The 23401-nt window shown below is 40.4% G+C and overlaps 1 protein-coding gene across 1 annotated transcript; it reads left to right on the top strand.

Moving 5' to 3' along the window:
• Nucleotides 1-901: 901 nt before the first annotated feature.
• On the top strand, nt 902-23029 carry TSPAN3 (tetraspanin 3). The gene is made up of 7 exons (XM_051770384.1): nt 902-1056; nt 11967-12158; nt 13213-13287; nt 16891-16992; nt 17311-17463; nt 17731-17814; nt 22047-23029. Exons 1-7 carry the CDS (start codon nt 994-996, stop codon nt 22137-22139), a joined length of 762 nt encoding a protein of 253 aa, XP_051626344.1. The 5' UTR covers nt 902-993; the 3' UTR covers nt 22140-23029.
• Nucleotides 23030-23401: the final 372 nt, after the last annotated feature.

The following is a 23401-nucleotide window of genomic DNA, read 5'->3' as shown; positions in this document are numbered from 1 at the left end:
AAATATCAAGAAGGCAGATACCCTGATGCCAGAAGAGAGAGGAGAGGAAGGGTTTGGTGTGACCAGTGAGGCAGCAAACGGGGCCTTTACAATGAAGGGCTGGATCGTGGCCGTGCTAAAATGAATCTTACGGATATAATGGGCAGCAAATCCTGGACTGGTGTTACCTCCAGAGCGCACCCGCACAGCTTCTGGAAACCACGCATGTCTTGTAATTTCTTAACTTGCTATTTCTTTGCTCTTCGCTGGCAAATACCACTCTCTTTGGATGTGTCCAAAATGTCCTAACAATTGCCAGCGCTTGCACTTCCCTCACGGTTTGTCGCGTTGTGCAACACGAGTGATGGTCTTTTACTTCGCTAGAAGCATTCCTTCCTCCCGCTAGACAAACATCCGGATTGTAAAACGCGGGATGTTCTCCCCCTTAAACACTTTTTTCCCTGCTGGTGCTCAGCTCCTGCCCCCAGCACTGCCACAGCCCCTCAGCCCACACCGGGCACCGAGCCCCGCCACCAAACCGCTCCTCAGGCGGCAATCGGGCGGGTTTTTACTTCTCCCATGATCCGAACGTCCCCTGAGGACGCTGTTACCGGCTGTGTAGTGCAGCTATTTGCGGGAGCATGTTAATGTTTAGAGCGCTCTGGTATCTGTCTTAACGACTGTGCGATGTTCGGAAAATTACCGCTTCGTCGTGCTGAACGAGAAGCAGAGACGTGTTTGTTAAAAGTCTGAGGACGGGGAGGGCGGACACAGCTGACACATCAGGCTAAGCCACCACCGGGACGGTCGAGCCGCGGCCCCTCATGAGGGCGGGACCCCTTTAAGGGGGGTTCGCCATCTTAGACGCCTCCACCCCCTCCCGCCACGTGACGCGGGCGGCCGCCATCTTAGGCTGCCCGCGCGCCGGGCGGTCACGTGCGGCGGCGCTGAGGGGGCGGCGGGGCCGGGCCGGGCTGAGCGGCCGCGGGGCTGAGCGGCGGCGGAGCCTTCACCATGGGGCAGTGCGGCATCACCTCCTCCAAAACCGTCCTGGTCTTCCTCAACCTCATCTTCTGGGTGAGTCCGCCGCCGGCTCGCGAGGGCCGGGGGCTCCGGGGTTCCGGGTCGTAGCCTGGCGCTGAGGGCGCTGCGGGCCGCGCTCAGCAGCCGGGAGCTCCCCCCTCCCGCCCCGCACGGGCTCGGTGTGTGTTTGAACGAACCGGCGTCCTGAGCCCCTGCGCGGGGCCCGGGTTTCGGCCGCGGGCGCAGTCCCTTCCCTCCCAGCCCCCCTCCAAGTCCCAGGGTGGATGGAGCTGCCTCAGTAGCCTGGCAGGGAAGGTTTAACGGGCATTAGGGATCTTGAGGTGGAGACTCTTGTGTAAGTGAGTACAGCTGCGTTATTGAGCTTCTCCAGTCTCTGGCAGTTTAATTTCTGCAGCCGCTTTAATTTCTGTAGCCCTTTTATGGCCATCTCGGGTTTGGCCTTCCACTTTAAGGCCATGCCAAAGACTTAGCGGTAAGTGTAGGGCACCGTTTCCTTCCTGGTATTTGTAACATAAAGTTAGGACGTGTGTGTATGTGTATTTATATATATATATACACGCACATACATGTTTTACGTATTCCACTAGCCACTGTAGTATTTCTGCATCGCTGAAACCTCCCACAGCCACAGTCATGCTGACAGTAAGACAAAAGCTTACAAAAGTGGAACAGTAGGTTGCTCTAAATGACCTTTCTCAGGATGGATGTACAGGCTGTAACTTGGCATGGTGTTCACTGTAATAATTGGCCTGTCAGAGCAGCATAACTCTTAAATAAATGAAATCAAATTAAAGAATATTCTGTAGGCTTTTAAGAATTCCTTTTGTGCGTTTTGGTACTGCATTTCTCATCCTCTAATCCCAGCTCCAGGAACAGAATATCCGTTGTTCCAGCTGCTCAAGGATTTCTTATGTGAAAAAGTAATAGCGGGTAACAAGATATTTGAACATAGAAGTGTAGCTCTATATAGCTACATCGTTTAATTTTGGAAGCTGTATAAAATATTAGAAGTGTTACAGATGAATGTTCCCGTCTGAATTTTTACGAAGGAATGCCTCTCACGGGTGCCTGGAAATGAATCATCGTCAGGGAAAATGCGTATCTCTGCATTCTCACCGGCATTTGTCCGCCCAGCTGTTCAGGGACAGGAGCAGTGAATGTGAGGCATATCTGGCATTAAGTGGTGCAGAATAGGAGTCTGTAATTTTGGCTGAGGTGTGTAGGCTCCGTTCTTTATCTTTGAAGTGTGAAGTAGTGACATCAACCTCTTAGTGCAGTCGTTTGGTTGGAATCTGCTTTGTTGGGTGTGGCTTTTTGTTACGTGCACAGTTGCAAATGGCATTTAAAAAGGTCTTTAATAGCTCCTACGTCACAGTGAAAGTTTTGACTGGACACAATTTTTTTTGAGTTGCATTCTTGATGGCACCTTGAAGTAGATTTTTCTTTAGTTGCTGATATAAATTAAGCTCTGTGGTGAGTAAATGGGCACAAATTCTGTATGCAGTTTCTTCCCCACTCCAAAAGCTTAGTGATAGTTTTCGTGTTTTATTTATTAGAAAGGTATTGCTCGTTATTTGCTTCATTTAGTAATTTAATTGCATGTTGGAGTTTGCAATTATTCAGCTTAAACAGTGGTGGGATCAAAGTTATTTTGTGTAACGCTAAATCTAGTACTTTACAATTTTGGATGACTTTTCTTTTGAGACAAACTTGGCTTAATCTAAAGTGGACAGATTGTGTTTAGATAAGATGTACTTCATGTCAAATTAAAATGTCATCAATCTCTTATTCTGTAAACCACCCCCAGCCTAAGAAGTCAACTTGTGCTGATAGCTTTTTGGCAGATAAGTGACAGGGTTGCCTGTGCTGGAACAACCTCACAGCTCATCAGCTGCGTGTAGAATGACACAGACTTTCTAAAAGTGAGAGTGACAAAAATCAGTGCTTTTCCTTTCTTTAGCAAGTTACAAAAATTTCCTCAAAGTAGAAAATCTACCTACTTTCATCAAAAGCAGTAAAACTTCATTATTAAATGGCAAAAGAGAAAGAATTCCAGCTCTTGATCGAGCACATGTCATTTGTTGACTGAGCTGTGTATGTTAACATTTGGTGCCCATCTAGTTGATGCTTCTGTGCTGTTACAGAAATCTTTTGCTTGTCATTCATATGTAGTTTCAGTTTTCACAATTAGATCATCCATATTTCCCCTGAGACTTGACAATAGACAAATGTTTATAATTGGTCAAGTAACCGTGAAATCTCCTTTAAATGCTTTTGTAAATTCACTGTGTCTCTCTAAGGTGTCGTATACAAGTCTTATGGATTATCATCATCTTTTTGGTCATCCGTAGGAATAGCAAGTTGTTACTACATAGTTTGCTATCAGAGGTTCTGCAAGAGTAATAATTCACTGATCACTGTGAATTATAATTTCCCCCATGCCCTCCCCCCACCCAGTGGGTCTTATATTTGCAGGAGGATGGGAATGTTCAGAGAACTTTTGATTTTTGTCTTATAACTGTGACCTATTCAGAAAATTGTCACTGCTGCTGAAGAAAACGCAGAGGTGTGTTTGTTATACTCTGTAGTCCAGGTTCTAACTTCCTTTTTTACAGATTTCTTTCAAGCCATCTGAAGAAGGCAGATCAGACCTTGCTGACAGATCACAGCCACACACTTACCATCTACAGCTACTACTTTCAATTCCACGAGTTCATCTCCTTTTGCTATGTGTTAAATTTTCTAGTTGACACTACGTAAAAGTCACCTTGTTCATGGTTTTGTGAAAACTTCTTTCATACCTTGTGAAATTCTTAGATTAAGTGTACTTTCCTGCATGTTAATAATTACTACAGGATTTTATTTTATTTTTTTGAAGAAAATGGGCTGTGGAAGCTGTCTTCTTGTCATAGCTGGGCAGGTGCTAGTTTATCATAGAAATCTGGATGGGCTTTATGCTCCTTTACAGGTTTTTGGTGTGGTACTTTGGACAATTTAGCAGAGTATCTCCTGACAGTCAGCAAGAGTAGCAGAATATAGATCTTGCATGGAACATTATTTGAATTTTGGGTACTTTGTCAAAGAGTGCTTAAGCTCTAAAGTATTTTACCAAGAAATGCATTGATAAGAAGCATCAGTTAAAACTTGCCCTTCTTAGAAAGTCCAGAGGAATACAGATCAGATTAATATGTTTCTTAGTGGTTTGTTGCAATGAGTTAATTTTGTAGTAGATACTATAAATGACAGAGGAAAAGCAACCCTTCAGTTGACCTTTATCTTCTTGCCTTAAGTTTGCACAAGATCTCTCTGGTCAGCTGGTTATTTTCATTTAGGGGATGCCAAGTCCTTTCCTTTAAGGAAGGGTATTGCATAGGAAGCAATTGTGATGTGAAAGACAATACAACTTAGAAATAAAGTCATGAAACTTCTAGTACATATATATCCTCATAATCAGCAATACTTCTGATATCCTGATGAAATTGGTAATTACAATAAAGTATTTGAGAATAGTGTGTTTTTCAGAAAAACTTCTGTTAAATTACAAGTCTGCGTCGTTTTGAAAGAGGAAGGAATAAATTTACCTGGAACAAATATTTAAAAACTGCTGTCAAATGTGTTTATTTTGTGCACTCTTTATTTAAGGCTTCAGGGTGTGACTTGCATAATTCAGTTGAAAGCACTTTGAAGAAATGAGATGAAGACACAAATGCTAAGGAAATGTTTTCAGTCTTAGTTTAGGATATAGTGTAGCAGGATAAATATATTCAGAGTTCCACGTAGTCTTGCTTCAGAAAAGGGACTTTGCTTCTTTTATATTCCCAGAGAATCTGTGTGCTTTGACAGCCTGCCCTGCTAAAACAGTACCTCATATCCTGTGCTTGCTCTGAGGTTTTTAACTTCACTTCTGGGTCCTCCTCCTTGAGAAGAGGAATGAACTCTGCTTCCAACTCAGGAGTTGCAGACTCTTTAGGTTGTTCTTGCAATTACTCAACTGACTTGAAATCATTACTTTTCAGTTGACTAAGCTGTTATTAAACATTGTTTGATATGGCTGTTTAGAGATCTCAAGGCTTCAGTTGTGTACAGCAAGAATCACTTCTACAAAGCTGTGCTCACTTTACAACTTGGGTACTCTCACCCCAGTTCAGTAACCAGAGTTTTGGAAATGGTGCAGTATTATCTTAGAGGGATCTGTGCTCTCTCTAAAAGGAGCTGGAGCTGTCAGTGTGTGTGTGGTGTGTTTTGGTTCTGCTAGAAAAGAAGAGAGAAAATGCAGCAATGGGAAAATCCATTGACATTTAGTAGGAGAAAGGAAAAGCAGAGCTCACTTTTCTCTTACGTGTAGCAATAAGCCGTGTAATTTCTCTGTTTACTGTGAGCTTGAGAATAGTTTCTGATCTGGACTTCAAAAACAAACTTCTTGTGAGTTTTTTGGTGATCAAATAATTGACAGATGAACCCAAAGGCTACTTGTCAGAGATTACTTGCCTGAAACCTTTTTTGTGGTGAAGGATAGTCATGTCTTGATGCCATAGTTGAATGGTTTGTGCTTCTGCTGCTATGGTAGTGAAGTGGGTGTACCTGCAGGATTGTGTAATGGTTTGGAATCCTGGGCATTAAAAAAATGAAATTTTTTTTATTAAAAATTGGAATTTAAAAGTCCTCAAGTGTTATGTTCTCTGAGAGATTTTTCTTACAGTGCTCGGACATGAATTTTCAGGTAGCAAACATGGGCCATGTGCTGGTTTTTAGTAATAAATACTTCAGTTTGCTTTGAAGTAACATAGCATCATTTATGTTTCTTGACAGGATGAGTTTCAAGTCTTTGCTTGGGACTTTTCAGGATTTTTGGCATCTAGTCTGGAGCTTCAAGGTAGAGCTAAAACCTAACAAAAACAAGTTGCAAAGCTAAATGTGATAGCTTTGAGTAGTCCATGGAATGTGTAGTATCACTTTACCTGGGGAACTTTGTGGCACAGAGTGCTGAGCATTGTTCTTGTGCAGAGTGAGGAACCTGGAAATAGTGGAGCACCAGCTCAAGTTACAACCCTGAGGACTGAATAGTGTACAAGAATGGCTATATTGTTAACATCTAGTTAAAAAAAAGTACAATACTATCTGCAGGTGCACTGCATCTTGCAGTTAGTGACAGTTAAAGTATATCATGCCAAATGCAGAAGCAGCCTGGCTCAGCCTTTTGCTTTGGCCTAAAAAGCCATTGAATTTGGGCCTGGCATTACAGAATTGAGTGTGGCTGGTATAGACAGAGCAGTCTGGCTGACTTGAATTTCACATGGCTTTGTTTTGTAAGCCTTTAAGATAGGTTTAGCTGTGTTACAAAGTTGAATGGAACTGCTAATTTTCTCCTCCCAAAGGATTTTGTAGGACAGTTATAGCTCAGTGTTCCAGTTATATTATTATTGATGAGAACAAACAGAAGAGTGTCAGGAAACCACTGGGTTCGAGGCTGGATGTGCATCAATTTTAGCAGCAGAGAAAATGTCAAGTAGCAGTGTGGATTTGTTTGGGAGGGGAGTGGAGAGAGAGAGAGCTTCTTTTCAGCACTTCATTACTGTCTAAGAGAAATAAACAGCAGAGAGATCCTGTAGGACCTTTGAGGTTTAACCTGGGGAGATAGATTTTGAAGGTCAGAAGGCTACAAGGAAAACTTGAAGAAGGTATGAGGGAAAACTCACTCTGTCAGACAGCAGTGAGTACTCTATTGTTAGAACCAAAAATGTCAGAGAAATACGGTGGAAGTCAAATAATGGAGAAGTGTGGGGTGAAAAAAAAACCCCAGTTGTTACTGTACTGTTCTAAGAAGCCCAGGAACTGGGTGGCAAACCACAATGGGTAGGAAATGTTCAGGAACTGGTATGCATGGATAAAAGTAACTGCTACAAAGAATGATAGCACTGAGTCCCTCAGAAATCTCTCCTGGAGTGTATGTGTGCTTTATTTAAAACAAAAACACATTACAAAGGCAGTGAGAACAAAGATACACTTAAGGTAAACACTTGAGGAAAGGGAAGATGGTCCTGGGACAGGATCCAGGCAGAAAAGCTGACTATTTGTTAGTGTAGAAGGCTTTTTTCTTACTTTTTCCCTTGGTTCTTTTTATCAAAGATGATGTAGATGGTCAATCATAATATGACATGGGTTTATTTAACAATCTCATGCTTAAAAGAGAGGGAATTAGCAATAATTGGGTTCAGAGTGGTATCTATGTTACTGCCAACATTTGCCAGTCAGCACTGGTAAATTGGCAGAAGTAGGAATTTATAAGTAGGTGTACTTACCAAAAATGGGAAATATTCCTCTTGCCTAATTGACTGTCAGGTGTGTTTTCTCCTACAATACTTTGCTGCTACCTTCATTTTCTTGTTCAGAGAGTGTGTATTTTTCTTAAAACAGGGAATAAAATGTAGGTGCTAAAGGTACAAATACTATTCTTGGGCCTTGTTAATTAAAATAGTACCAAAAATAAATTCAAAATCGCTTTGTTATGGGTTCTGTTGTGGTCCCAAAGTGAAGAAAATTCCATAGCAAGGTGAAGAGTAAAAGTAACACGAAGGACAAGGCTTTGTAAACCTACAAAGTCTTTGGACAAGTGGTCATCAGATCTCTTCAGGAGCAAAATGAGTAGGGTAGTGTAAGGAAGTACTGGCTTGTAAATGAAGCTGTGGTAGCCATGGCTGATAAATAAATGATCAACAGAACAAGTGCTTTAAATATCTTACTTAGTCATCCTCTTAGGTAGCCACAATTTTGGCTTTCAGACTGCTGCAGGTGTGAGCATTACTGAAAACATGAAAACAGTTCCTGGTGTGTGTTTGCAGCCTGCTTGGGAAACAAGCAGACAAGCAGAGAAACCCTGTGAGTGTTTGAAGGTGCACCAAGACAGTGCAGCCTTGTACACCTCAGGGCATGGGAGAGCTGAAAGCTGACTTAGTGCCATGGGCAGGAGTTTAAGGGGCTGTATTTTACCAGCCCAAAGATGGGAGAAGGTTTACTCAAAGAACATCAAATTATATGTATTTTTTCCTATATAAATGTGTGCTTTCCTATAATGTATTGAATGATAATTTATCATTATGTCATTAGATCTTCCAGTTTTCCCTCCCATTCTTTGTGTAATTGCTCAGCTTTAAATAACTCCTTAGAGGTTCCTGCCAAAGCAGTAATATCAAGCTTTTTCTGATCTGTGTTTCTTTAAAACTTGCCTCTGATGAAAAGGATGTCAAATTGTTCGAGCCTTTCGCAACAAACTGATCATGGACTGTACTTTTATATGAGTGTTTTTAAAGGTTAATTCATCGTAAAATAGGAGTATCCCACTCCAGGTTCAGAACTGCAAGTTAGAGGCAAACCACTGTAAAAGGATGTGTGAATGGCAAATAACCAGTCATCTCCCTAGAGCTTGCATGTGACCTGGCACAGAGTCAGGAGCTGCTGCCATCTCTATTCAGAGCTTTGGGCAGATTAAGTTGGAGAATTCCTCCTTCAAACCCTGTTCATCGAACACTGGTTGGAATTGTGTGCAGTTCATATATTTGGCTTCCATTTAAGGATAGGAAATACATGATTGTAAACATGGTGGCTTTTTATTCAAATATCTTTGACTTGATCAGGTTTGGACTTTGTGGATTTACCATTTACTCTGCAGGGTAATTAACACTGGGATTTGGGTTATTTTGATTTATTTTAAAGTTCTTCTTGTGTCATTGTATCTGTACTTGTGATACAGATCTGAGTTTCCCTAGATGATTCCTTGAGATGTGGATGTTTTAAGTACATGGTACTGTTTTGGGGGTCTGTTTTTGTTCAGGTTTTTGGGGGGGGGGGTTGGGTGGTTGGTTTTTCCTTTAAAAAGCACATATTTAACTTTATTCTTGGTTTGCAACAGGTAATAAATGTGCATTTAACTGGTGCAGCACTGGTCAGTGTAGACTGCATACTTCATATGGGTAAAACTGGCTCTTTGTCTTGTCTGTTGCCATGGTGTTTGTGCATTACTAACATGAACATATACCCTAGTACTGTGTGCTGAGCAGTTGAAACTACTGAGCTGTGAAGAGGGAGGAAAGGCCCTCAGGCTGCTCTGGTCCCACAGACTGAACCCCTATGAGCAGGTAGCACAGGAAGTGTACTCGACTTCTGGCTTAGTTTCACCCAAAGTGAGTCTTGTTACACACTCCTAATGCTATTCAGTGATGCAGAGCAGAAGGTAGTAAGTAAAGATCATCAGAGGATGAGCAAAAGGATTGCTTCAAAAGCACTTTTCTCATCCCAATGCTGCTTTGGAAACCTCCCCAATTCCTGGTTTAGAGCAGGCTGAAAAAACACCATCCCTGGCTGTGATGTGAAAGGAGAAGGGAAGGCATCTGAAACTTGTTTACATGTAAACTAGGTGGGTAGTGGTGCTGTTTTCATTATTCTGTGAAAGACTATTGTACTGTTCAGAAACAGTGTGAACTGTGATACATGGGGAAGGAGTTTTAATTTTCAGAGCTCTTAAACCTTGTGCAAGCTCCAGCAGGCACCTTTGCTCTCAAGACTTCTGCCCCTGCAGATGATTTGTTGAAGAAGTAGCAGTAATTTGTAAGGGTATGGTCACTTCATCAAATAGAAGCTGTGTCTGTTCCAGGAACACCAGTTGCTCCACATTGTTCAGAAGCTCAGTGCTGTCAGGGATGACTTAGTTGTTACAGCACCATATGTGGAAGGGATTTAATGAAGTCTTCAAACCCAGCTGCTTTTAATCTGAGCAGTCTAAAGACTGGAAAAGCAAAGTTTTTTAATATGCATATGCTTCTTCAAGTAGGGAAGGAAAGCTGACACCTGTAGACCTTTTTTTTTTAAAAAAAAAAAAGGTTAAACTTTTTTTTTCTAATACATTCTTCAAATTTATGTGCTCAGTTTATGAACCAGATTTTTCTTAGAAAAGGAGGAAGCCACTTAAATTACACACAAGAGAAGGACAAAGGAGTTCACAAATGGTTCTGATTTCAGCTTTGTGGTGTATATTCTGTGCCAGCCACAGCTGTGGGGTTTTATCTGCCACCTTGCAATATACCATATTTCTAACAAGCATTTTAGTTCTTAGAAATAGGAGATTACATCACTCTCCTGCCATTCACACGCTCCATTGCTAGGCAACAGTTAATGTAATTCCATTGTTCACTGACACTACTTTGAAGCTTTGCTTTGTGTACAGAAAGTGTGTGTCTGCATTTTGCCATGTTGTACCTAATATGGCAGGATTTGTACAGCTGGATTAGCATTTCAACATCTTTTGTGCAAAGGGGTGATTTTTGTAACAGCTTGTTCACTCGCGTCTGGAGAAGATGTCTTGCTGTTGGTCTTTGTTACTGAATTTTCACTCCCCTTGTATCTACATAGCACCTTTTATTGGATGAACCTGAGCCTCCTGGATGCTTTTAAGACTCCTGCAGAGCACACAATTACCTCTGCAGAAAGGGAGGCAGAGAGGTGAAATGTATTGCTCAAATTGATGCAAAACTGATGATACTCTTGAGCTGGCTCTTCATATCTTTTTCTTTCACACAGTGAAAGTGCTGCAGGGAATATTCCATACATAAAGACATATTGTGGTAGTGGTTATGCAGCACTGTTATCTAGGAGGGAGTTGCAGTAACATTGCTGTACTTGTGCTCTGTGGTGGCAAAGAGGCCTGAGATACCAGGTACCTATGGCCAGTCTGGTTCTGTGCCACACTGAACGGGCTTCCCAGGGAGCATTGGGAAGGCTTTGGACAAAGATTTGACCAACGTGGTCTGAATTCATCACTGACCCTGCTATAAGCAGGAAATTGGACTAAATGATCTCCTGAGGTCCCTCTTGGACTGAATTATTAATTCAGTCTTTGATTCTACACTAACATGATCCAGCCTTGTAGAATTACAGCTACTGGAATGAGGTGTAGATGTGTCTGTCTGTCCTCTCACACTGCAGGGCTGGGGTAGTTACAAGGCCATTGAGTGGGAAAGGTGGCTGGAGGAGCTTGCAGTGTTCTCCCTCAGATCAGAGCTCAAGTGTGTAACACTCCAGTTGAGTGAACTCTTGGATCCAGATCTGGATTGGATTGAAATGGGGATACTGTCCTTTACAGAAAAGTGAAATTCCCCTCATCAGAGCTCAGTCCTTTCGTCTTCTGAGTGGATTGTTTTAGCTTAGGGTTGTATTGGGACACTAGAAAAGTGTGTCATGAAATAGTTAAATTATATTGCCTGTCATTTCAGATCAATGTTCATTCTGCAGCAAGTGTGAGGACAGTTACAAAAGACATTTGTAAAGCAAAAATTGATAAGGCCCTTCTATTTTGAAATAAGTGTTTGTTCGTTTTCTCCTCAAGCAACAGCTGTCTGTCCTTCACTAGGTTGGCTCAGTTTAAAGTTAATGAAGGTACTGATGTGTTGGGATCCTTGTAACTGTAAGGGAGGTGAGGTCAGAGCAGACTGATGCAAGAGCTTTGTCTCAGTGTTTTAAATCTGTATAGTTGCAGATACATCCTACAGGACTTGCAGTAACTTGAAGTTGATTTTTTTTGTTTAATAAGGACCTTTTGTACAACAATCCTTCTGAGAACATCTGTTTTACAAGCTTGTGGTACATGTTTCTTGGTATTTGGTTCTGTCTTAATAATTGATGTTTTATATTTGTTCCTGCCTGCTTTGTTGATTAGAATCAGGTTTTCCAGTGCTGCAAACACTTCAGAAATGCTGTTTCTAGCAGTTCATCTTTCCCTAGCAGAGGTTAAAGTTTCCAGTGTGTATATCTGTTCTGTTCTAACAGTAGACCATAGGTAGTAATGGGCAGAATTTCTGAGGAAGACCACTTTGTGTTGTTTGATAAAACAGTTGTTGCCTTGCTGCAGGAAGAGTTTGGTGTTGAAGGACTGACGTGTTTTGTGTGTGTTGCAGGCAGCAGCAGGCATCCTGTGCTACGTGGGAGCCTATGTGTTCATCACATATGATGACTATGATCACTTCTTTGAAGATGTCTATACACTAATCCCAGCAGTTATTATCATAGCTGTGGGAACACTGCTTTTTATTATTGGACTTATTGGCTGCTGTGCTACAATTAGAGAAAGTCGCTGCGGGCTCGCTACGGTAAGTTCCAGAGTTCTTATATAGTGTTTACCTGATGTGTGTTTGGGTACCTTCCCTTTTTAACAAACTTCTAAAATATTATTGAAAGTTTTTTCTAATCTTATTTTATGGCCTTAAATGTTTTCCCCTTCTATTTTGTTCGGAACGTCTTGTTTCAATTTTCTGTTCCCAATAAAGGTGTTAAGTTAGGCAGTTCTAGCAGCAAAAGGCTTCTCAGTTTTACCTTTTTTAGAACTGTGGTAATGTCATTAAAAAATGTAAAACCATATGACTAAGTCACAACAGTTTTTAAATATCCCTTTTATCTGTTGTAGTTGAAAAGCTGAAATTGGAGAGAGAGAGAGAGAGAGAGAAAGATGATCCAGGAGCCTTCTTGTTTTAAGTGTCTGGTATCAGGGTTAACTGAGGGTTGTCATAGGGCCTAATTGTTTTCTTTATGGCTTAATTTGGACACTTTCTTTGCAGTATTTTATGTAGAGTGTTCCCAAGCATTTTAACTGTAATTTCAGCTTGAAAACTAGGTAGGAAAGAAGATAGGCCAGTATTTAAACTGTCCCCACAGAGTTTTTGGGGAGTTGCTTTGTTGAGTGCTCTGTAGACTTCTTTAACACTTTATTTTACACATGTTCTTAAATATAGCAAGACAAGTGCCTAGCTTGCTGTCTTTGCCAGTTGTTACAGAGCTTAATCTGAAGAAACATTCCCTTAGTCCATCTACCACTCTTAGTAACAGCCTGGGTAGCTCCTTTGTGACATTCCTGTTTAATCTAATAAAGAAGATTGAAGGAAACACTTGATTAAAGCACTCCAGTATGGTATTTTTGGTAGCACTTGCCCAACTGGGCAGCTTCTTATAACTTGATGAAGTTATGAACACTAAAGCTTCTTGAACAAATTCTGGGCTCATTTGGTCAACTTAACTGCCTGCTTTAAATTATCCATGTAATCAAAACCTTACCTGAAAAATTACTTTAAGTAGAGAAATCTATGTGGAGACTTTAGAAAGTAAATGAATAAAACTATTTGCCTAAACACTCTTGATTGTCTTTTACAGTTTGTGATCATCTTGCTCTTGGTTTTTATCACTGAAGTTGTGGTGGTGGTCCTCGGATACATTTACAGAGCAAAGGTAATAACTTCTCAGTTTCAGTAAATGTTTTGTTGTGAGATGTGACCAAAATACAGAGTGCAGTCTTTATACTGTGTTTGATTCTGAAGAACTGTTAATGGGTATTTGTTAGGGGAATAAACCCAAACCTCTAAGTGGGTTAATATGTGATATCAGTATCTTAAAATTTGTAGGCAAAAAGTAACTGGAAGAAATCATTGAGTTGAACAGTAGAGGGAGGAGTAATTGGTACCTCTACATTTTCCAGATGGTCTTCTAATGTATTTATGCTTTGACTTTGTGAATGATTTGGCTACACAATATTTGAACATAGGGCATATTGTTTTAATATGCAATAACTTAATGTCGTCCTGTGTTTTGGTGTGCAAAGTAACACTACATAATAATGAAACAGATTGAATGTGTTAATGTGTACTTTCTAGCTTTATACAGGTTATGGATAGGGCTTATAGCTCAATAAATTGTGACTTCTTTCACTGTTTGTTTAATGGAATTAAGAAACAGGACCAGAAAAATAAAATTAAATGTTTCTACCAGCATAATACATGGCAGAAATATACTACATGGTATTAGAGATAACACAGTGTAGCTTGAGGAAGTTTCTGAGTTGCACAGTTTACTGGCTTTTGATGTGTCCATATCTTAAATTTTTTTTTTAAATTCCCAGAGAAAGCATTTTAGCTGTGACATACAGTATGTGAGCAGTGCAGGACACTCAGTGCTATCTTAATAGCAAGCTGAACTGCAGTACCATTTACCTTTCTTTGGCCTTTCATGTCCATATAAACAGCACAGGTCTTACTTGTTCAGCATTCTCCTTGCTTTCTCCTGCTGCCCTGGGAGAGATGGTGAGACAGAAATCAAGGAAAAGTCTGGTGGCTTTGCTTGGCTTACAGGGGAGGCTGCCTTGAGTGAGCAGCCAACAACACGACCTTGAAGTGCAGGCTGCAAATATGCTGCATAACAGGATAAGTTGTTTCAACAGGAAGTGCTCTGTGGGAATGCTTAAATTCAGAATATTTTTTTCTCACTGTCTTCATTGGATTTCTGGTATCTTGGCAGTGAACTGAGGTGATCTTTTGGGATTCTGAAGTTTGTAGTGGCAGTAGTCCTTCGAAGCAACTGAGGAAAGCAGTGCAATTCCAGGGGAATGGGAAACATGTTGATTTAAATGGTTTCCTTCTGTGTCAGTCCTTGGAGGCAATACTGTATTCCAGTGTAGCTGTGCAGGAATTACTGTGGATCTGGTCAGGACTGAGCTGTGCTCATCTTATTCTCCTCCATGCTCCCATCTCAGAGTGACTTGCTCCTTTTCAGTTAGCAGTATTCACAGCAGATAAAAGCAGAGGCATGGATCTCCCTTGCTTAACCCATCTGAAATTACACACTTGAAAATTGGGTTGGTCCCAGCTCTATGTTCCTGTTTCCTCTTTTTTTTGTGTCTTGCTACCATGCAGTTTTCACTGCAGTAGGTAACGCAGGGCCAGAGCTTGGAAGGAGAGGGAAGGTAATCTTCTCTTTGGTGGCACTGTGATCTTGTGTTAAGCTGTTTGTGGGAGTCAGTATTTGAAAACTGAATCTTTCATCCTTTGAAAGGACAGATGGGTTTTGTTAGTAAAAATGGCAGTTTTCTAGTATCCTGCAGTACTTAGCATCTTAAACTATTGTTTCAAGTGCAATAAGAAAGTGTCAGAAATAAATTTATTACCGTGAACTGGCAGGGGAAATTTTTTGCCAGGATAAATAAAGCAGCTCTGTGCTCTGCTAATTTTGTTCTCTTGTTTCTGCCATGGCATGTGTACATCTGTGGGAGTTTTGGTTTGGTTTGTTTAAAGGTACCTGAATCACGTTAGAAATACATTGTGTTAACTCTACAAACTTCCAAAGGAAAGGCAAGGTCAAAGTCAAGGCAGTTGTTCATGAAAACTGTGGAGCATAATGTCTCAAAGTGGCATGGTGCCCTTTTAAGTTAAGATACAGTTACTGATCTCAGAATCACTTAATTTTCTGGGGTGCCTCTGTGACCCTGTGTGTGCTGATCCAGTTCAGCCCCACGTGAAGCCTGCCCAGGTCATGCTGAGATGGACTGGCCTGCTGCAGTCTGTCACACTGCTCCTAACCTGCAAAAGGAAAGCTTTTTGGAAGTGGCAGTAGGGATTAAAGTGGCTGTCCCTGTTGAGGACCTGCTGACTTATTTCCTCTGGGTGGATTGATTTGCTCTCTTCATTTTTCATAAAACCTGCCAGTTAGCTGGAGCTAGTGATTTCTGTTTGCATGGATGGAATTTGCATGGATTTCAGGCACAATGTTGCCATAATTGAACCATAAGGCAAATGATACACAAGGAAGCACTGAAATAAAAGATTTAAAAACCTATATGACAAATTGAATAGCTGTTTTGTTACGAGTCAGAGTTGTAAATCACATTAGTTAAATCATCAAACAGGTGATTTTAAGCTGGTCTGAAACAAGTTGCCTGTGCAGGCTAAACTGACTTTTATGCATACCTATCTTGATACAGATTTGCTTGTTAAGATAGGCAGCATTCTTGAGGAGGGGGTGGTGGTGGAATGCACTTTGTGCTATTGCTGCAGAAAATTCTTCCATTAAAGCATTTAAGCATGTGTTGACAAGACCTTCCTACTATAGCTTGCAAATCTGAAGAATATGCAGGCTTAGTGCTCAGTCCTAAAATTACATTCCTTGCACAGAATTTCTGTTGAATGTGGTAGAAAAAAATCGATTCAGAGCTAATCTTAATATTGCACAAAGGTTTGTCTACACTAAAATTTATGTGCATTTAAATAATAGTTTACAGTGAACATATTACTTAAAAGTTCTAGTGAGGTGGGGTTTTTTTCCAAACTATAAAAAGCCTTTTGTAGGGACAAGAGATGGTTCTTGGGTGGCATTCATTTCTAACACATGTACTTGACAGCATCTTTAGCAACTTGACTCATCTGCAGTAGTTTTAAGAGCTATTCCAGTAACTGTTGCTATGTACCATGCACTGCCTCTGGGGTTCCTCAGGAAGTGTGGGGACACTGGGACTGAACAGAGAGCTTGGTCCCTGTAGGGTCAGCCCAAAGGCATCTTTGAGAATTTACCTGTGCTTCAGCCAAAATGGGAAGAGCAGCTAGTATGACTTAAAACCTTGTCATCCCAATATCCTTGTTGGTCCCAAGGGGAATGTGTTAGTCTGGATGGTTATGCCAGTTTTGGTTTGGAACTTGGAAGGAAGAGTAGAAAGATGAGTGCATGCTCTGCTCTTAGGGAGAGCCCTTAACTCCATGGGATGTCTGCCACAGTGTCATAGGAAAAGCATGTTCCTTTCTGAGAGACATTGCAAAGCTACTTTGCCTAAAATCTTATGGAAGATAACCTGCTTGGATTTTATTTCTCCCTTAGCTGCAAGATAGGAGCATCTTTGCAAAAGTCAAGTTAGAATTTTAGGAATCCTGTACCACTGCAGGATGCTGATTTCGGATGATGGGGAGTTACCTTGGTTTCCTGAATTGCTGTGATGGGAAGTGAAATAACTTTACCTAACCTGTACTACTTCCATTGGTGAGCTAATGCAGATGCTTTCCTGCCTCTTCCCAGGTGGAGGATGAAGTGGATCACAGCATTCGGAAAGTGTACAACGGGTACAACGGGACAAACCCCGACGCAGCCAGCCGGGCCATTGACTATGTACAGAGGCAGGTGAGCTGGCCAGTCCTTCCTGTCCTTGGGACACAGGTGCTACTTGTGTACGTGGTCTTCCTCCATTCTGACAAACCTAGGAAATAGCTAAATGGACAATAAAGAGCTTAACTTGGTTACAATTAATATAATTATTGCATTGGTGATGGGGAGATACATTTTTGTGTAATTAGCTATCTGTCAATCTGTGTTTGGATTCAAATATTTAGTACTTAAGTGTTTTTCAGCAGTGGAATATAATCTTAATATACTTGTCCTCTTGCTGTTGCCATTGGAATTGCTGTCATATTGTCTCTTTACCTGTCTGATTTTTTCCAGCTGCGCTGCTGTGGGATCCATAACTACTCAGACTGGGAGAATACTGTCTGGTTCAAACAAACTAAAAATAACAGTGTGCCCCTCAGCTGTTGCAAAGCAGCCCTCAGCAATTGCACTGGCAGCTTGACCCACCCAATGGACCTTTATTCGGAGGTGAGGCAGCCAAAGCATGAACCTACAGAGCCATGTGCATTTTCTGACAGTTCATTTACTTTTCTTTTTGGGAACATCAAATCTTGGGTGTATTTGCTTTAACAGAAAATAGATGTGGTTTCTCCTTTGTTTCATTTGTGATGCATTAATTTTTATTTTTTTTTAGTGTTTGCATTATCCTTTTGCCCTGTTTGATGCTTTTGGGGTTTTTGGTGTGTGCCTAAATATGATTGACAGATTGATAAATAAGAAGCCTACTTGTTTCAGGGGTGTGAGGCTCTGGTTGTAAAGAAGCTTCAAGAGATCATGATGTATGTCATCTGGGCAGCACTAGCATTTGCTGCTATTCAGGTAAGAGAATGTTCCTGATTTGTTAACTTCTTTCAAATTAAATTCTAAACTGCTCCACAGGTATGTACTTAAGAGGTATTACATTTTAACACAGAACTTCCCAGCCCATGCATGGTCTCAAAACTGCTGCTATGTGGATGTGTGTTCTGTTAAGAGTTGAAGAGGGCTGAACAGTCAGTGTTACATACATTAACCTACTATAATGTAAATGGCACACTATTTCTTGAAAACTAATTATCTAGGTATTTAAGTACCATGAATGTCCTCTGATGGCATTTAACACTTAAAGAATTTGCACAGTATTTGAGTTTCAACTTTTAAACCAGGTAGCTCATACTTCATGCCAGTTTAGAGGTACATCAGCTTAACTGTTCTTCATGGCATACAAATGATGTCAGGACCACCCAGGAGATACCCCAAGGATTTGATAGTGTACTCTGTTCTCCTGCAGCTGAGCTTTGCATTGTGTCTCAAAGATTTCTTGGTTTCTGGACCTAAGCAAAGAGGTTCTAAACTGAAGACCTTTATTACAGTTACCCTGGTCATAAAAAAGTAACCGGGGAAATAGATTAGTGTATATATTAGTATTTATTAAATTTAAAAGAAAATGAACTAGAACTGTCTTTTAAACACATTTGTAAAGTTGGAATTTTAAATGCTCATCAGTCTGGCAGACTTAGTACACTAGTGACATTTATTGTCAGACTGTGCCAGTGTTATGGTCTGTGAGCAGTGTCGTGCATACACTGAATCCCAGGAGACTTGAGAGCTAATTGCAAAGTTACTTTTGCACCCCTAATAGTGTTTGGATTTAAACAACATTGTACCTGTTGAGTCTGAAAATTCAGGTACTTCTGTTTTCAAAAGCTTTCGAACTGGACTATATGTTTGAAGGTAAACAGTCTTTTGCAAACAGTCTTGTGAAAATGTGGTTACACTTATATTTCAGTGCTGCAAGGATATACTCACAGGTAACACTGTATAAAGTAATGTTGAACTGTTCAGACCCAGACTACTTCAGCTGTGAAACTTCAAATTTGATGAGATCTGTGCTCAGTCTCCTGAAGGGAAAGTATTTTTTTAATTGCCACTCTTAAAACTTTAAAGCAGTATTTGGTCTCCTTGAACAGTGAAATGTATTTGTGTAGCATAAATGAATGTATTTATCACAACCATGGCTACTGTGACAGATTTTTTTTTATGTAATGGTTGTTATGAGACTGAGTGAGCTGCATCCCAAGAGGAGGCACTCTTCCTAATTTTGGAGTTTGCAGTTTGATAAACAGGTCTGCTCCAAAATGCAGCACATTTTAAAATCCTCTTTGGGACTGGGCCAGAATTTCTGACACATACTTGCAGTGGCAGTGTGGCTGCTTGCATCCTGTTCAAACTGTTCCATTATTTATTTCCTGGAACTTGAGACATAACTTCTGACATCCTTGTCTTTGTAATACAGAATTTAAATATGTCCTTAGCCTGGTTCTCAGCAAAATGGTCTGTGTGCTGACTGCAAGAATGGAAACTTCAGCACATGCCCTGTAAACTTAGAGGAGCAATTATGTTTTTCTTACCTCTTGGTGAATTTTCCCACCTTTCCTATACTTGCTGCACAGAGTCCCCATGTTTCATGTTATGCAATAAGGCTGCCCAAAGTTCTCTACCTCTCCCAGCCTACAGTCAGAAGACTGAGAAGAGTATTTTGGCAAGGCTTGGAATTTGCTGGAAAATTTAGTCTTTTCAGCACAGAATTAATTTTTGGTATGTTCATGTTTCTGTAACCATGGGGATCCTCCAGTGTGCAGTAAGTCCCAGCCACAGTGACAGCACAGAACTACTCAGAAATAGGAGGCAAACTGAAGGGAACAAAGATAGAGCTTTTGTAGCTGGTGATCATTTACAAATGGCATATGTATATACAGCCAGTGAACTTTTTTGTACAAAATTGGTTTGATGAAAGATTGGGCATACTGCTAGTAAGCAAATTAAAAAAAAAATTAATAAAAAAGCAAACTGAACAAACCTTCTGAATGTGAGAGATGTCTAAACTTTGAGAGAAGTTGTTGAAGAGGAGGATGTATGGATCCTCCTTCAACATGGACTTCTAAAATATCTTTGTTCACAGTATTAAATAGCAACCAAAGAGAAACAAAATCAAATACCTTAAAAAGGGGGTTTAGAGGCATTGGCATGTTTTTTAATGACATAATAAATAATTTCTGTAGCAGAAGCTGAAATATGGGAGTTACTTCTGTGTTTACAGTGAATTCTAGGAATATGCTCAGAGGCCTAAAGGATAGAAATTGTTTAAATAGTAACTCAGAAGTTAATTGAATGAGGTTTTATTGTGGTACCTGATTGTTACAGATTCTGCACAACTGTATAAATTGAATCTCTTGAGTGGGTCATTGAACAGGGTTATCTATGTGCAAATAACTGTAAATGTGATGGAACTACTTTTATTCAGTCAGTGTACCAGGCCAGAATGAATTCTAGCAAAAGACTAAAGGAGGTGTTTCTCTGTAGCACACTCTTTCATTTTAGCCTTGTTTTGAACAGCAAAAAAAGGTGAAGTTTTTGTACTTGCAAGCTATGAACCTGCTTGAGAGTTCTGTAGCCACTGGCAACTACAATAAACTCTCCATTTAACATCTCTAACTTAAGTGGTTTGTAATTGTGGATATTCCCTCCTCTTTAGAAGGACTGTGTCCATGAGGAGTTGTTCTCATGTAACTTGTTTTCTCTAACTCTGGCATGACTATAACAACCTGAGCACCCTGCTCTCGTTGATGTCCCTGCTCATTGCAGGAGGGTTTGACTGGATGGCCTCTAAAGGTCTGTCCCAACCAAACCATTCCAAGATTCTGTGATATTTGGGAGTTCATATGTGGAGAGAAACCACCTGGCTGAAGAAAGATCCTGGTTTAATAAGTTGCAGTGCCATACTCTAGGTTACTCTCCATAAACCTGAGCTGGTTTCTGCTATAGATCCCAAGCAGATAATGCACTCCAGACAGAGTATTGATCTTTACAGCTTGTTCCTTTTCAGGAAATTAAAAGCTTATACTGGAATTTCATCATGCCTCTTCCTAATCACTGCTTATTTAGATTTAGGATTTTTAAAACATTGTCTCCAGTCTTTCAGCAGACTGAAGTACTGTGCTGTGTGTGCCATCACTTAGTTTTAAAACTTGTTATACCTGTGATGCTTTTGCATCAGCCTGTCTTAAAAAAGTGAGTAATTCTCTTTTTGTCCTAGTTCTATTATTACTGGGCTTTTGTTGTATCAGTGAGGCAGATTTACACTTGATTATCTGCTCACCCAGCTCATTCTTGTTTGCTTTCTGTCCAAGGGGTTTTTTGGGGTTATTTCTGGGGTGCTTTCTTTTTTTTTTTTTTTTTTTTTGAAGAAACCATCACCTTCTGAGTGATGCTGTTTGGTCCAGGGCTATGACAGGAGCCTCTTGAAGTATTTGCATCTGTGAATAAGCTTAATACACTTCTATGCATGTGACCAAATCAATACAATCTCTTACTTTACTAGAAGCTACTGCTAATTACTGTAGGCCACAGAACACAACACTATACCTGATATTTTTTAGTAGCTACCTTTAGTAGCCTTTCTCTACCTTCAATAAACATGCAACTTCTTTAAAATATCATGCCCTATATCCCTGATTATTCTAGTGATTTAAGTCTTGTAAAGGGTAATCATACCCTGAATTCCTGACAAACAGTATCACAGTTGTTGGTACTGTGAATTTTAACATGTCTAAAAGTGAATTACTCACACTGGATTTTAAGCTTTCTAATATGTCATATTAAAAGAGATTGATCATTGGAAAGAGGTTTCATAAAACTCTGTAAAGCTTTGTTCTTTCTCATCATGGCGCTTAGAGGCTGATACATTGGAATTTCACTTGGATTTTTCATTCCAGATACAGTATCTAAAAATCTGTACCTGTCATAAAATTCAGAATTTCTTCCATTTGAACTATTGAGGCAGAATACAAGTGGCTGACCAAAAAAGTTCTCTTAAAGGTGTCCAGGATAATCTTGGAAGAAAATGGGGCTGGAGTTTGTGGCCCTTGCTTTTTGCAGCAGGAACCAAAAAACCATTTGCCATTTCCTTTGTGGACAATTCCACTTTTAGCAAGCATGCTGGCAATGTCTTTGCTGAGGTTGTCTCTTGCAGTGCTGTCTGTTCTCAAGCCTGTTCTGTTTTTTCTCCGTAGCTTCTGGGCATGTTGTGTGCCTGTGTAGTTCTATGTAGGAGGAGTCGGGATCCTGCCTACGAGCTGCTCATCACGGGCGGGACCTACGCCTAGAAGAGCCCTCCGAGGTGCAGTTCAGTGTGAGCCCACTTGTGTGGAAGGTGACTGGGCCAGCTCTATTCCATAGCTTTCTTGCCCCACGCTTAGTCCGAGCCCACCTTTCAGAGCCGAGGGCAGCGGGACCGTGCACTGGTGACGGGCAAAACAACTCAGCTTTACACAGACCCCTATGATTCCCTGTGACTTTCACTGGTTTAGCCAGCTATTCATGTATCTCAATGTTTTAGTATTCTAGTAAACTTTCTAATTTCAGAGCCATTTGCGAGTTCAGTGTAATTTGGTTGCTATGAAAGTCAAAGGATGTGTGCCTACTTTGGTGGATTACCTCCAAGCATTAACTGGCTGGTTCTTGCATATAGAGAGAGGATGTCTTAAACCTTCACTACATGGAACTTTTTTTTGGCCAAAGTTGTACAAAGGAAGCCAGCTGTATTTAATTTGAGAGGAAAAAATATTTTAATCTTGCCCCTCACCAGTGTCACTTTTAGGAGGAAAAAAAAAATTAAAAAAGGAAAACTCTTAAGTGAAGTCCAGTACACTTTATATATAAAAGAAATCGTAAAAAAAAAAAAAAAGGACTAACCGATTTTAGGATTATGTTACTGCAGTTTTGACCTTCAGAGATCCAGTCTTTCAAACACTAGTAGTTTAAAATACAAGCTGGCTTTTCAGGAGTATAATGTATGCACTACTGTTCTATAATGAAATATTTCATTTTTCTATGAAGAGCGGTTTTATGTGTTGAGTGAACCTGTTAGACTGTAGACCTTAAATTGGTTTGGAAACAATGTAGCCATGTAGAGTAGAAAAATAGTATGTGAAAGTGATCTCAACTGTAAATAGTAAACCTGATTAAATAAATCTCTGTATATCCTCCCTATAAACATGTCTTGTGTTCCTTTTAAGATTCCGGTGTATTTGGTCAGATGAAGTCCTGGTGTGCTAAACACACAAGCTTTAGTGTGAAAACACCAGTTTTAAGTGGCTTCACTTCACAGATCGTATTTACGGCTTGACTGTGTAATATTTGTTCATTTGATTTGAAACAATACTTGAGAAACAAGGCATAACAAACTTGGTTGAACCTGATGGAAAGTTAACATCTTGTGCATACAATTAAGGAAGAATCTGTTGCCTCTCAACAGCAGGTAATGAATAGCCTTTACTATAACTGCTGTATGTTAATTGTGTTTTAATGTGTCTTACATTATTCAGATGCTTAGTCACTGCTCTGTTTGCTGTGGCTGCAGAAGCCA

Source organism: Manacus candei, unplaced genomic scaffold (genome assembly GCF_025592945.1).
Source record: "Manacus candei isolate 608988 ecotype Guabito, Panama unplaced genomic scaffold, ASM2559294v1 h1tg000119l, whole genome shotgun sequence".
Taxonomy (NCBI): domain Eukaryota; kingdom Metazoa; phylum Chordata; class Aves; order Passeriformes; family Pipridae; genus Manacus; species Manacus candei.
The sequence above is the reverse complement of the archived record's forward strand: the minus strand, read 5'-3'. Positions and strand labels throughout refer to the sequence as shown.